At 42.9% G+C, this 13,822-nt stretch overlaps 2 protein-coding genes across 3 annotated transcripts in view; both read left to right on the top strand.

Moving 5' to 3' along the window:
* Positions 1-13,822, top strand: part of LOC110513809 (uncharacterized) — a 158,917-nt gene that overhangs the window by 117,024 nt on the left and 28,071 nt on the right.
* On the top strand, positions 3,304-13,092 carry LOC118936406 (uncharacterized). Of its 2 annotated transcripts, XM_090194786.1 has the most exons (13): positions 3,304-3,840; positions 4,251-4,348; positions 4,499-4,671; positions 6,781-6,882; positions 6,979-7,126; positions 7,241-7,527; positions 7,626-7,833; positions 7,928-8,059; positions 8,150-8,292; positions 8,397-8,609; positions 8,713-8,948; positions 9,110-9,822; positions 12,988-13,092. In XM_090194786.1, exons 1-12 carry the CDS (start codon positions 3,513-3,515, stop codon positions 9,736-9,738), a joined length of 2,697 nt encoding a protein of 898 aa, XP_090050912.1. In that variant the 5' UTR covers positions 3,304-3,512; the 3' UTR covers positions 9,739-9,822; positions 12,988-13,092. The 2 variants fall into 2 exon arrangements, with proteins under 2 accessions (XP_090050912.1, XP_090050913.1); XM_090194787.1 differs by lacking the exons at positions 3,304-3,840; positions 4,251-4,348; positions 4,499-4,671 and adding an exon at positions 6,292-6,645.

Here is a 13,822-nt window from a genome sequence, read left to right as displayed (position 1 = left end):
AGAGTAATATACAGAAGATTGGTCTAAAGAGCTCCAATGTTTCGGTTTTAGGTTTGCTAGCAAAGCACAGCGTGGTTAAATCAGAAGCCTTTTGTCGCGGTTGAAGAAGCCTCCTGTCCCGTCCACTAGATTATACGTCACGTAAGAAGCATCACCTGAAAAATTCATATCGCCATCTGCTGACTGGAGTGGGTAACGCAGACTGGAAAATATGAACTACAATGTTCAGTCTGGCAAGCAATGTCATAAGAAGTCATTTAAAAATAACCAGATGTTATGTTCTTACTTCTTACAGCCAATACTTTCCTCCAGGATTGGCCTGCCTATTAGGCAGGATTAGGTATGTATATAGACTGCTTTATCTTGGCCAGGTCGCAGTTGTAAATGAGAACTTGTTCTCAACTAGCCTACCTGGTTAAATAAAGGTGAAAAAAATCCATTTAAAAAAGGTGACAGATAGAATAGTGTGGCATACTCTGAGCTAAATTGACAAAGGCTCATTCGCGAACAACACATAACACTTCCTATGGTGGCATATGGGCTATTTAGGCGAGTGTTGGTGTCTCCCATCTCCACAGAGGAACCCTAGATCTCTGTCAGAGTGACCATCAAGTTCTTGGTAACCTCCCAGACCAAGGCCCTTCTCCCCTGATTGCGCAGTTTGGCCAGGCGGCCAGCTCTAGGAAGAGCCTTGGTGGTTCCAAACTTTTCCTTTTAAGAACGATGGTAGCCACTGTGTTCTTTGGGAACTTCAATGCGGCATATTTTTTGTTGTTGTCTCCCTTCCCCATATCTGTGCCGGCGCTCTACGGACAATTCCTTCCACTTCATGGCTTGGTTTTTGCTCTGACTTGCGCTGTAAACTGTGGGACCTTATATAGACAGGTGTGTGCCTTTCCAAATCATGTCCAATCAACTGAATTTACCACAGGTGGACTCCAATGAAGTTGTAGAAACATCTCAAGGATGATCAATGGAAACAAGATGCACCTGAGCTCAATTTCGATTCTCATAGCAAAGGGTCTGAATACTTATGTAAATAAGTTATTTCTGTTAAAAAATACATATACATTTGTAATACTTTCTAAAGGCACTGTATGTATAAACATATTTTCCTTTGTTTTCCACTAACCCTATCACCCCTTCCCTGATTGGAGGAAACTAATGCACAACAACTTTCAGGCTTCTATGTCCAGCTTATACATACTATGTACATTTTACAGACAATGTGTTATACAATAGTTATATTTAGTTTGTTTTTAATCCTATCCTTCAGTTACCCTAAACCTCTCCCATCTATCTCTGAAGACCATCCAGTCCTATCCTTCAGTTACCCTAAACCTCTCCCATCTATCTCTGAAGACCATCCAGTCCTATCCTTCATTTACCCTAAACCTCTCCCATCTATCTCTGAAGACCATCCAGTCCTATCCTTCAGTTACCCTAAACCTCTCCCATCTATCTCTGAAGACCATCCAGTCCTATCCTTCAGTTACCCTAAACCTCTCCCATCTATCTCTGAAGACAACCCCATTTGATTTCTATTTGCCATATATTTTTAACTGTGCTGTTTCACAAAAGTTATTGACTTTTATATTCTCATAGTTGCTGCAGATAGTAAATTAAAAATAAACATGTTTGCTAAAAGTATTATTATATTATTGATCAATTCACTATGATTTTTCAAATCCCCCAGTAGTGCTGTCTGCAGAGTTAGCTCCAGGTAAATGTTGCCATTCCTTGACATGCGACCAAAACCAATACAATGTTCTATAAATGGGGGATACAATTAACCTCTCTGCAGATTTAGCTGCGAAGAGATATAATCATTAGATCATTTGTTTTAGTACTGTCCATATGTAGCTTGGTTGCAAGAATTTTATATAATTAGTAACCAGAATTGTTTTGTAGTATTATTTGTTCTGTCTTTTCTGGTGGATTAAACTGAAATTGCAACCAACTTTCTATGGCTTGTATTGTTATACAGCCCGACAGGATGCTTTCATTGTGCATCTGTAAAACTGTGTGAGGGTTTTAGGTGACAAGCCAAATTTCTTGTGCCTCCTGATGTTGAAGAGGCTCTGTTGCACCTTCTTCACCACAGTGTGTTCTTGGGGTCCTTTAATGCTGCAGAAGTGTTTTGGTACCCTTCCCAAGATTTGTGCCTCAACGTAATCCTGTCTCGATGTTCTACGGACAATTCCTTCGACCTCATGGCTTGGTTTTTGCTCTGACAGTCTCCTAGCAAGGGGTCTGAATAATTACTGTTATGTAAATAAGGTATTTCTGTTTTTTATCTTTTAATAAATTAGCTACATTTTCTAAAAACCTGTTTTTGCTTTCTCAGAATGGGGCATTGTGTAGATTGCTGATAGAGATAGATAGATAGAAAATCAATTTTAAAATAAGGCTGTAACTTAACAAAATGTGGAGAAAGTCAAGGGGTCTGAATACTTTACGAATGCACTGTACAAACATCACATTGAATATTCACCTCACTTTTGAAAAGCTCCATGAGGAAGAAAGGCTTCCTAGATTATCTTTTAGATGTTCTGTCTTCAGGATGTTCTGGGTTGATGGCTGTTTGAGAGGGAGGGGCAGTTGAGTGAGCTGGGGCCTTTTATTGCCCTGCCTCTGGGAGCCTGACAGCTTGTGACATGATGAGAGAGTGGAAGAGGGTCTACCTGTAAGATATTCAGGTAGGCGAATTTAACAATGACTTGCAGGCAGTGGGTTCAGAATAACTATGACCAAAAATGAATACAGATTATACCACCACCCAAAAGGGCACTTCGGAGACTGGAAGGGCAAAGGGGCCTGTGCTCTACAAAGGTAGAGCCCTCTCTGTCCACCTCCTATCTGTCCTTAAACAAAGTGGGCACTGCTTCATGTGGCAACAGCAACACTCACCTAAATAGCCCATATGCCACTGGGTGAAAAAAGTTTTCATTATTTTTGGGCAGCATTATATGAGGTGTTATTATGTGTTCTTACCGATGAGCCTTGGTCTATTTAGCTAGGAATATGCCACCATTGTCAAACTGTCACCTAATCCTACCTAATGAGCAGGCCAGACCTGGTGGAAAGTATTGGCTGTAAGAAGTAAGAGAAAAAATAACATCTGGTTGTTTTTAAATGATTTCTTATGACATTGCTTGTCAGAATAAACATTGTAATAGAGATTTTTCTCCAGTCTGTGTTACCCACTCCAGTCAGCAGATGGCGATGTGAGTCTTTCAGGTGATGCTTCTTGCGTGACGTCTAATCTTAGTGAGCGGAACTGGAGGTGTTTTCAACAGCGACAACACAGACTTCTGATTCAACCACGCGATTGTTTGCCTGCGAACATAAAACCGAAACATTGAAGCGTTTAAGACAAATCTTGTGTATATTACTCTTGGTGTTTTAAACATAATTCTGTTTACCTATCTACTAGTTCATTGAAACGTGGATTGCTTGTTAAATTAGCAAATGTGTTAAATTGATATTGCACTAGGCTAATCTCCCGGAGCATGAGCTCACTAAGCTCAACGCAGATAGAAGCCCTGGTGAACGGAGAGGAAGAAGCTTTCAGGATGAAAAGGGAGGAAGAGGATACTATCACATTGAAAGAAGAAGAGGATGATATTACAGTGAAAGAGGAAGATGGGAAAGAGGTTGTCAGAGTGGAAGAGGAGGAAGTAGAAGCTTTCAGAATCAAAAAGGATGAAGATGCCATAACATTGAAAGAAGAGGAAGAACCTTTTGGAGTAAAAGAGGAAGAGGAGGCTATCTCAAAAAAAGAGGAGGAAGACGTTTTGGGAGTGAAAGCGGAGGAGACTGAAGATCCGATTAACACCAGTGAGTACTGTCTTAAAAACAGGGGCACAAAATATGCAGTTGTTGAACTAATGTGGGGTTTGAAAGGGGCATTCTACTGAAGTTATACACTTGAATATGTTGTTCAGACTCTTAAATTAGATGTATTGATTTCTCCATGTGGTCTACATTCAAGTTCCCCATCTAATATAACAGGCTTTTAAAATTCAATATTGGAGCGTAATTTATACTTAAAATATCGAAGGGATGCAAAAGGAATCCATTTTGTGAAATGACCCTTTAACATTTACATCACAAACAATATTTTACGAAATCATGACAAAAGTGGTCAATTTTGGTGCTTTTAGACATATTCATGCCTCTTGTAAGACTCTGTGATTGCAATAGAAGATCATAAGTTTACCATCTGTTTGATGTTCTCATTCACACAGGAGAGAGACATGACTATGGTGGATCCTCTGCGGAGCCTCAACAACATCCTGATGCTGACGAGGCAGAGAAGTGTCTCTCCAGATCAGATCACCAGATGGTACAGCTTGGTCTGGTCTAGCATACAGCTTGGTCTGATCTAGCATACAGCTTGCTCTCTCTGGGTCTGGGTTTCTGTAAAGCATTTTATGTCAACCGTTACATCAGCATTCATAATGATGTGCGTCTGTCCCCTCTTTATGGTTACCAGGACAACATAAGCCCTTCCTCCCTCACGGAGTCCCCGTGTCATGCCTCTCCTGGTAGCACCTTACTACTGGGTATGAAGAGGTTGTCTGTGCTGCTGGTGGACTGCAGGAAAACAACGGGGCTGAGTGGAACTGTGAGAGGAGGAGAAGAAAGGATCAGATTTAACTCATCACAGTAAGTGCTGTAGTTTAGTTTGAACAAATATTATTGTTCTCTATTTTTAATTTTAATTTTACCATTATTTAACTAGGCAAGTCAGTTAAGAACAAATTCTTATTTTCAATGACTGCCTAGGAACAGTGGGTTAACTGCCTGTTCAGGGGCAGAACGACAGATTTGTACCTTGTCAGCTCGGGGGTTTGAACTTGCAACCTTCCAGTTACTAGTCCAACGCTCTAACCACTAGGCTACCCTCTACAGAGTCAATGTGGAGGCTATATACAATTTGACTTAATGACCAAAAGCACAATTCTATTTTGTAAACATGAGACAAGTGTACGAGGAGATGCCTGTTCTCTCATGAACTTTATGTAGCCTTTATTTGATGAGATATAATCCTTTTGAGACAGGATTGTGTCACCGATCTGGGGAAGTGGACCAAAGCATTTCTGCAGCATTGAAGGTCCTAAAGAACACAGTGGCCGTCATCATTCTTAAATGGAAAGTTTGGAACCACTAAGACCACCGCCCGGCCAAACTGAACAATTGGGGGAGGAGGGCCTTGGTCAGGGAGGTTACCGAGAACCCGATGGTCACTCTGACAGAGCTCAAGAGTTATTGTGTGGAGATGGGAGAACCTTCCAGAAGGACAACCATCTCTGCAGCACTCCACCAATTTGGCCTTTTTGGTAGAGTGGCCAGACAGAAGCCACTTCTCAGTAAAAGGCACATGAAAGCCTGCTTGGAGTTTGCCAAAAGGCACCTAAAGGACTCTCAGACCATGAGAAACAAGATTCTCTGATCTGATGAAACCAAGATTGAACTCTTTGGCCTGAATGCCAAGTGTCAGGTTTGGAGGAAACCTGGCACCATCCCTACAGTGAAGTGTGGTGGTGGCAGCATCATGGTGAGGGGATATTTTTCAGCGGCAGGGACTGGGAGACTAGTAAGGATCGAGGGAAAGATGAACGGAGCAAATTACAGAGAGATAATTGATGAAAACCTGCTCAAGAGCACTCAGGACCTCAGACTGGGGCAAAGGTTCACCTTCCAACAGGACAACGACCCTAAGTACACAGCGAAGACAACATAGAAGTGGCTTTGGGACAAGTCTCTGAAAGTCCTTGAGTGGCCCAGCCACTGCTGCATTAAGCTAATTTGAGCCTTTGTATCAATGTGCCAAGTAGGAGTAGAAACAAATATGCTGTTTGAACACACAGCAAAACAAGCCTGTTTTGGGGCTGCATATATCCCAAAATAGGAAAGTCACAGTTATATATGATACATGCTCTGTTCCAGGGTGCCCATACCTATAATTGGAGACTATTTGGGGAAAGTTTTGAGCTTTTTATACATTTTAAACACTCCCAGACTATTTAGACAAATAGGCCATGATTTGAACACACAGTAAAAACAAGCCTGTTTTAAGGCTGCATAGATCCATACATTGGACAGTCACAGTGATGTATCACAAATGCTCTGTTCCAGTGTGACTAGACCTATAATTTCAGAGCATTTTGGGAAAGTTTTGAGCTTTTTACAATTTTAAACACCCCCAGACATTTACACCCTCTTCCCCAGAATTTCAAGGGCCAGGGAGAGCTCACCGGCCGCCGCCGGAACCACAACGTATTCCAGGGCTTGGGCCCCTCTCTCGGGGCGAACCCATTCCAGGGCTTGGGCCCCTCTCTCGGGGCGAAAACAAAGAAGGATCCCTATTGTGTGCAGATTTTGCATGAAGAACCAGGAAAATATCTCTATACATCTCAGCAGAGTGTGCATGAAGACAGAATCAAAACAAAAGATTGATCAGGAAGTTCGTAATTCCCGCGATTCCATGATAGACCATCTTTGGCACGGCAGGATCATTGACTACAGAATACTCAGCTCTATTGTGACACAACAGGACGCACTCCAACCTCTGATTAAGAATCGTGAACAAATGGGTCATTTTGTTACGAACAAGCCAGAAGACAAACAAATAACTGGGTAAGCTACTGTTTTACACTGATAAAATAATATATGTGCAAGTTACATGCTATTGGAACTCATTTGAACTTTTGTCCAATTATGTTTGATTGTAAAATAATATAAATGTTTTTGTTAATCTGTATGATATTTCAGCCAGGTGGAAGTGGCTCAAGTGTTGGCACCAACTACAGATGAAAATATAGATGGAGACTCAGACGTCAACATGGACGATGACCAGTCGGCGTTGTACCAACCGTAAGTAAATACAAATAGAAATCATCTCATTAACAAGTAGTACGTATAAGTATATAAGTAAACATGGATGTATGCTGCATACCAAATATTTTCCAGACCATTGAACCAGTCATGTGACACCACACTGAGAAAGGGGATGCAAAGCAGTGGTTTATACCAAAAGCACCCTCTGGATTGTGATCTGCTGGCTGGATTTGGGAAATATCTCCGCTACGACAACAACATTCCCAATTTCAAACAGGAGGTATGTACAGAAATGTTACTTTAATTGAACTGTTTACATATTTTAATGGGAATTAATAGATTTTAAAGTAGTTATTGACTATGTAGTTCATATTATTTTCATTTTCATGTACAGGTTGCAAATGTGTCAAGGTTTTTGTTTTACATGGACTCAAACAAACCATCGCTGGATTTTCTTAATAACTTGGAAAAAAGCAGATCATTTTTTACCAAGCTTGCAGACATTGGACAGAAGAAGCAAACCATTGCCAACTACATGAAGAATTTGAAGAGATTTATTCGCTACGTCATCACCGTTACAGACAGAGCCGTGTTTGAGCAATGCAAGCATTTCCTCCTATGCTTGAATGAACTGCAGAAGTCCATGAGCAAGCAGGTGTCTCGGGAAATTACTGGGAAAGGGTATGTATTTCAACTTGATCCTCACAGAAATGTATTTTAAAATAAGTGTGTATTATCAACAATCTTAAATGAATGAGCGTATTATTGTTTTTCTGCAGATACATACAGATGGTGTCAGTTGCGAAGACACCAAAAGAATGTTGGGAACTGTTGAGGGTGGCGAAGAAGGAATTTGTGTGTATCATTGGGAAGGCCATGAATGAAGAATCCTTGCTGGAAACTGAACAACTGCATGTTCTGTACTACCTTGAGTCTCTGCTCATGCTGAAACATCTCCAGAGGGCTGGAGTGATCAAACATTTGACCGTAAGTTAACTAATGTCATAAATTTGCTATAATGTTGAATTGTATTTGCTTCTTTGGCATGTGTGTTATCAATATGTCACTGTTCCAATTGCAGCTGAGCGAATGGCTCTCAAGGAGCGCCTGCAAGTTGCCAGATGGGGAGAATTGGACTGTCATCGGTGTTAAGAAGCACAAAACAGCAATGCAGCAAGTTGCAACCATTTTGTTAGATGAGGAGGAAGATGCAGTAAGTATATTTACTACAATCTGTTATTGTGAATGTGATTGATTTAATACAAACCTGTTAAACATGTATTAATGTTGTCTATATTTTCAGTGGTTGGATGTGTACTACCGACAAGTTCGACCAGCTTTTCTTAAAAACTCTGATGACATGCAAGAAGATGAGAGATTCTTCATTTCCACAACCGGGAAACCGATCTACAATCCATCCAATGACCTACAAAGGTTTCATGCCAAGTAAGTACACCACTGTTAAGTAGAACACTGTTTAATCATTCCACAATACTTTTTTGACAGCACAGTTTTCTGAAACCAAACTGTTTTTCTTGTTCGTTAATCAGATACAACTTGCCCAACATCACGAGCCAGGTAGTAGGACAGGTTTTGGAGACAAATACCAAAGCCAGCTTCACAGACCAAGAGAAGTCCCTTGTTGCTGACTACTTGGCCCATAAAACTGCTACAGCTGAAAAGCATTACTGCTTGAAGACAACAGTCAATGCCTGCATGGGAATGAAGCTGATCTCCAAAGTTGCCATGTCCATTGATTCTGAGTAAGTATTTACACAAACTATACAGTATAAATGACACTTTACATTGTCTTGTAAATGCTGCTACATAAAGATACAAATGTGTTGTTATTTTACCCTTTTCAAGTAGTGAGACTGCAGGCCCCTCCTGTGCGAGCACAAGTAGAAAAGGCGCATTGTCCAGCAGCAAAAAGTTGGATGAGGCACAGACCTGGAAACTCTTCTATGAACACTTCCCTGTCACAATTGATGGACAATCAATCAAGACCAAGGACAGACGACTGATTGCAGGAACGCATGAGAGATACTGCTATGACAAGTGGAGAAGCCAGCAAGAGAAAATGAGACGGGATAATGTGATTGGTATGAGGCAGCTAAAATACACTAAACTAAATACTATTTTGTTATTTTATATATTACAAAAATGTACTTTATTTAGTCAGTAAATAAAGTACTACTTGATAAGGACTTCTACTATTCAATAAATTTAAATGATTAATAACACATTTATTTTTTTGTTACAGCGCACTTCCCCAGAAGAGAACCCACAGCAAGTCAAGTAGAGAGATACATTGAAAGGCAGAACTGGGAGAAGAACAAAGTGAAAGTGGAGACTGTCCTTTGTTACTGGCAACCTTCAATTAACACTGACGCACCAAAAGACAACAAGGAAATTATGAAGCTGGTGAAGTCCCAGAAGTGGAAAGGACTGGACATTGCCAGTGACCCTGATAAAGGAAAAAAGGTAATGACAACACGTCCATTTGCTAAAGGGGAAGTTGTCTGTGACTACCACGGTCTCCCACTCTCAGGGAAGCAGGGGAAAGAATTGTTGGAAGCAACAGAGAACGACGAGATGGGGTTCCTTTACTTCTACAAGGATTCATCAGGGAAAACGTACTGCATAGATGCAAAGACTGTGCCCTGCCCTTGCCACCCAGAGATGGACACAATTGGACGTCGGATAAATCATTCCAGAAAGAGAAGCAACATAAAGAGTCAGCTTCAGCAATTAGAAGAGGATGGCAAAGTGTGGAACATCATCCTTTTCATTGCCCTACGAGACATTCAGGTGCAACAAGAACTGTTATTTGACTATGGGGTGTCAAGAATATCTTTTGGTGGAGAAGATTTGGAACGGCTTGACAACTAGGTCCGTCAGCTTGAAATCTGATTGGACTCAAAACAACCCCCCTTGGGTTGTGCCGTGGCGGAGATAAGAGAGTGACCTTTGGAGGTAATCTTCCCAGCCTGTCAACATTTCGTTTTCTTCTGTTGTTATACATATTGAAAGAGTGTGCAATATTACACAATTAAATAATAGATCATCACACACAAACATGGCTTCATCGTTGTTCACAGTTTATTATCATAGTTTCTCACCATTTTTAATTATCACTTATAATCATAGTTTGAACATTGTTGGCCATAGTTTCCAATCATAGTTTTTAAATGTACTTTCTAATTGTATTTTCTAGTCTGAGAAGTTTTGGTACAATAATATAGTCAAATACAACCTAACAGGCCAGAAACAATTGTTTGTCCCTGTAGTTTTGAATGTTTCCCTGTCTGAAAATGGTTGATAGGCTAAGAGAATGACCTTTTGGATAATTTGTGTGAGATTGAGGGCATCTAGCTTAGATTGTAGGGCGGCCGGGGTGTTAAGCATATCCCAGTTTAGGTCACCTAACAGTACGAACTCTGAAGATAGATTGGGAGCAATCAATTCACATATGGTGTCCAGGGCACAGCTGGGGGTTGAGGGGGGTCTATAACAAGCGGCAACGGTGAGAGACTTGTTTCTGGAAAGGTGGATTTTTAGAAGTAGAAGTTCAAATTGTTTGGGTACAGACCTGGATAGTACGACAGAACTCTGCAGGCTATCTCTGCAGTAGATTGCAACTCCGCCCCCTTTGGCAGTTCTATCTGGTCAGAAAATGTTGTAGTTGGGGATGGAAATGTCATGATTTTTGGTGGCCTTCCTAAACCAGAATTCAGACACGTCTAGGACATTAGGGTTGGCAGAGTGTGCTAAAGCAGTGAATAAAACAAACTTAGGGAGGAGGCTTCTGATGTTAACATTCATGAAACCAAGGCTTTTACAGTTACAGAAGTCAACAAATGAGAGCGCCTGGGGAATGGGAGTGGTGCTGGGGGCTGCAGGGCCTGGGGAAGGGGAGTGGTGCTGGGGCTGCAGGGCCTGGGGAATGGGAGTGGTGCTGGGGGCTGCAGGGCCTGGGGAATGGGAGTGGTGCTGGGGGCTGCAGGGCCTGGGGAATGGGAGTGGTGCTGGGGGCTGCAGGGCCTGGGGAATGGGAGTGGTGTTGGGGGCTGCAGGGCCTGGGGAATGGGAGTGGTGCTGGGGGCTGCAGGGCCTGGGGAATGGGAGTGGTGCTGGGGGCTGCAGGGCCTGGGGAATGGGAGTGGTGCTGGGGGCTGCAGGGCCTGGGGAATGGGAGTGGTGCTGGGGGCTGCAGGGCCTGGGGAATGGGAGTGGTGCTGGGGGCTGCAGGGCCTGGGGAATGGGAGTGGTGCTGGGGGCTGCAGGGCCTGGGGAATGGGAGTGGTGCTGGGGGCTGCAGGGCCTGGGGAATGGGAGTGGTGCTGGGGGCTGCAGGGCCTGGGGAAGGGGAGTGGTGCTGGGGGCTGCAGGGCCTGGGGAATGGGAGTGGTGCTGGGGGCTGCAGGGCCTGGGGAATGGGAGTGGTGCTGGGGGCTGCAGGGCCTGGGGAATGGGAGTGGTGCTGGGGGCTGCAGGGCCTGGGGAATGGGAGTGGTGCTGGGGAATGCAGGACCTGGGGAATGGGAGTGGTGCTGGGGGCTGCAGGGCCTGGGGAATGGGAGTGGTGCTGGGGGCTGCAGGGGTTAACCTCTACATCACCAGAGGAGGAGTAGGATAAGGGTACGGCTAAAGGCTATAAGAACTGGTCGTCTAGTTCGTTCAGAACAGAGAGTAAAAGGAGCAGATTTCTTGGGTGTGGAAGAATAGATTCAAGGCATAATGTACAGACAAGGGTATGGTAGGATGTGAGTACAGTGGAGGTAAACCTAGGCATTGAGTGACGATGAGAGATGCTTAGTCTCTAGAGGCACCAGTTAACCCAGGTGTGGTCACTGCATGTGTGGGGGGTGGGACAAAGGGCTATCTAAGGCATGTTTGGCAGGGCTTGGGGCTCTACAGTGAAATAAGACAATAATAACTAACCTTCACCGCAATAGACGAGGCATATTGCATTTAGGGAGAGGCATCGTGTAGCCGATTGATCATAGGGTCCAATGAGCAGCAATAGGTGAGTCAGGGAGCCGATTCAGTAGTTGCTACTACGCTAGGCGAGCTGGAGACACAGTGATTCAGAGAGCTAGCGGGCCGGGGCGATGTCGGACGATTACGTCAGACCAGTTGTGATAGATCGGCCAGGCCATTTGGCAAAATAGGTATTGTAGCCCAAGAATTAGCTGGTGGACCACTTCAAGCCTAGTTCAAGGCTAGATCAGGGCTACCGGTGCTTGCTTCGGGACAGAGATGTTTGCCAGGAGTAGCCACTCGGAATGACGATCCGGTGTAAAGGTTCAGAGCTTGCGGTAGGAATCTGGAGATGTGGTAAAGCAGTACGATATTCTCTGTGTTGATATCGCACTGTGCAGACTGGCAGGTATTGACCGAGATGAAGCTGGCTGGTGTCCGACTTAACGGTGAAGACCGCTACCAGTGGCTAACTGACTAGTAACTAGTTAGCTGGCTAGCTCCTGATGGGGGTTCTGGTTCTAAAGTATAAAAATAGCAGATCCGTTCCACATTGGGTGAGGCGGATTGCAGGAAAGTGAATTCAGTCCGTAGATGGAAAGTGAGATTAAAATATATATACGAAGTATATATGAAAAGAAAACAATATTTAAAATGATATTTACATGGGACAAAACACACGTCCGACTGCTACGCCATCTTGGAATGTGTCGACACTATCGACAACGGGGAGATGTTACTGATGTGCTTTGTGTCTGTCTCCAATGTAAAAAGGAAACTTCCACACAAAATTACTTTGTTACTTATTTTAGGTTTAAGGAAGTGTGTAGGTTGCATTCTGTATCATACAACCATGAAAGTGATATATTTAGAACCACCTGCTGATTGGAATCCAGCGATGTCTGTGTCTTGGGTGTCATAGAACTGTCTAGTTCTTTGTGTTCTGACTTCTAAAACAGAAATAATAATAAGTAATGTAAACATATTATCAGTAATTACCAGGAAGCTCTACAACATCATTTGTTTTAAATGATGAAATGTTTGAATATTGGCCTCAGGTTATTGAAGGATGTGATTAGGATTAAACCTCAGCAAGGCAGTTTTATCACGTGGAGATTTCATTCTGGTCTCTTATAAAATAAACACTGTCTTTTGCAGGAGGAAAACCGAACTTGGAGGAACCAGCGACGTCCAAACCAGCAAGACGACACCTCTGCTCCCATTGTGGAAAAAGTTTTAACCAGTTAGTTAGCTTGAAAATACATGAGAGGGTACACATAGGAGCGAAGCCACACCATTGCTCCCAGTGTGGAAAGAGTTTTAAGCGGTTAGACACCCTCAAAGCTCATGAGCGAATACACACAGGGGAGAAGCCACGCCATTGCGCCCAGTGTGCAAAGCGTTTTACCCATTTAGGAAACCTGAAAGAACACAAGGCTGCACACAGGTGAGAAGCATTACAAATGCTCAGGCTGTGGGAAGACATATTACTCATCACAGTCACTTAACATCATGAATCCACACAGGAGAGAATAATTACTTCTCCTAGTGTGTAATTGATATTTAACATCACATTGACTTAATGTGATGAGAACATACACAGTGCTCCTATTGTCTTATATTGTTGACTGAGAATGATTTCCTGTTTTTACCAGATGAAATGTGTGTTTATCTGGGTGTGTCATTCCTCCAGCGCTACAGATAATACAGTGATATTTGGATGTGATGCATTAGTTCCATTGTTGACATTTGCATTGTAGCCCACTGATGATTTAATGACATGTAAATGTTCACAGACTCTGTAATGGAACATTTTAATCATATGTGTCCACATAACTGAGTACATGACTAACCTTGTGAAACTGTCCTATTATAATCTCCTGTTCTTGGGAGGATCATCCTGTGTTGCAAACCAGCTGCATCTCTGTCTTTGTATGAATAAAGTCCCTCCCAGGAACAGGAAACTATAAAGATATGTGCCCATCACCCAATG

This window comes from Oncorhynchus mykiss, chromosome 13 (genome assembly GCF_057628025.1).
Source record: "Oncorhynchus mykiss isolate SJ-2025 chromosome 13, ASM5762802v1, whole genome shotgun sequence".
Lineage (NCBI taxonomy): Eukaryota > Metazoa > Chordata > Actinopteri > Salmoniformes > Salmonidae > Oncorhynchus > Oncorhynchus mykiss.
This window is presented reverse-complemented; position numbering and strand designations above follow the sequence as displayed.

Bases quoted from the DNA above. Each gene is read 5' to 3' on its own strand.
- LOC118936406 (XM_090194786.1), top strand. From the start codon at position 3,513: ATGAGCTCACTAAGCTCAACGCAGATAGAAGCCCTGGTGAACGGAGAG. The intron at 4,349-4,498 runs GTACAGCTTGGT...TATGGTTACCAG, and splicing joins CCAGATCAGATCACCAGATG to GACAACATAAGCCCTTCCTC. The intron at 8,293-8,396 runs GTAAGTACACCA...TTCGTTAATCAG, and splicing joins CTACAAAGGTTTCATGCCAA to ATACAACTTGCCCAACATCA.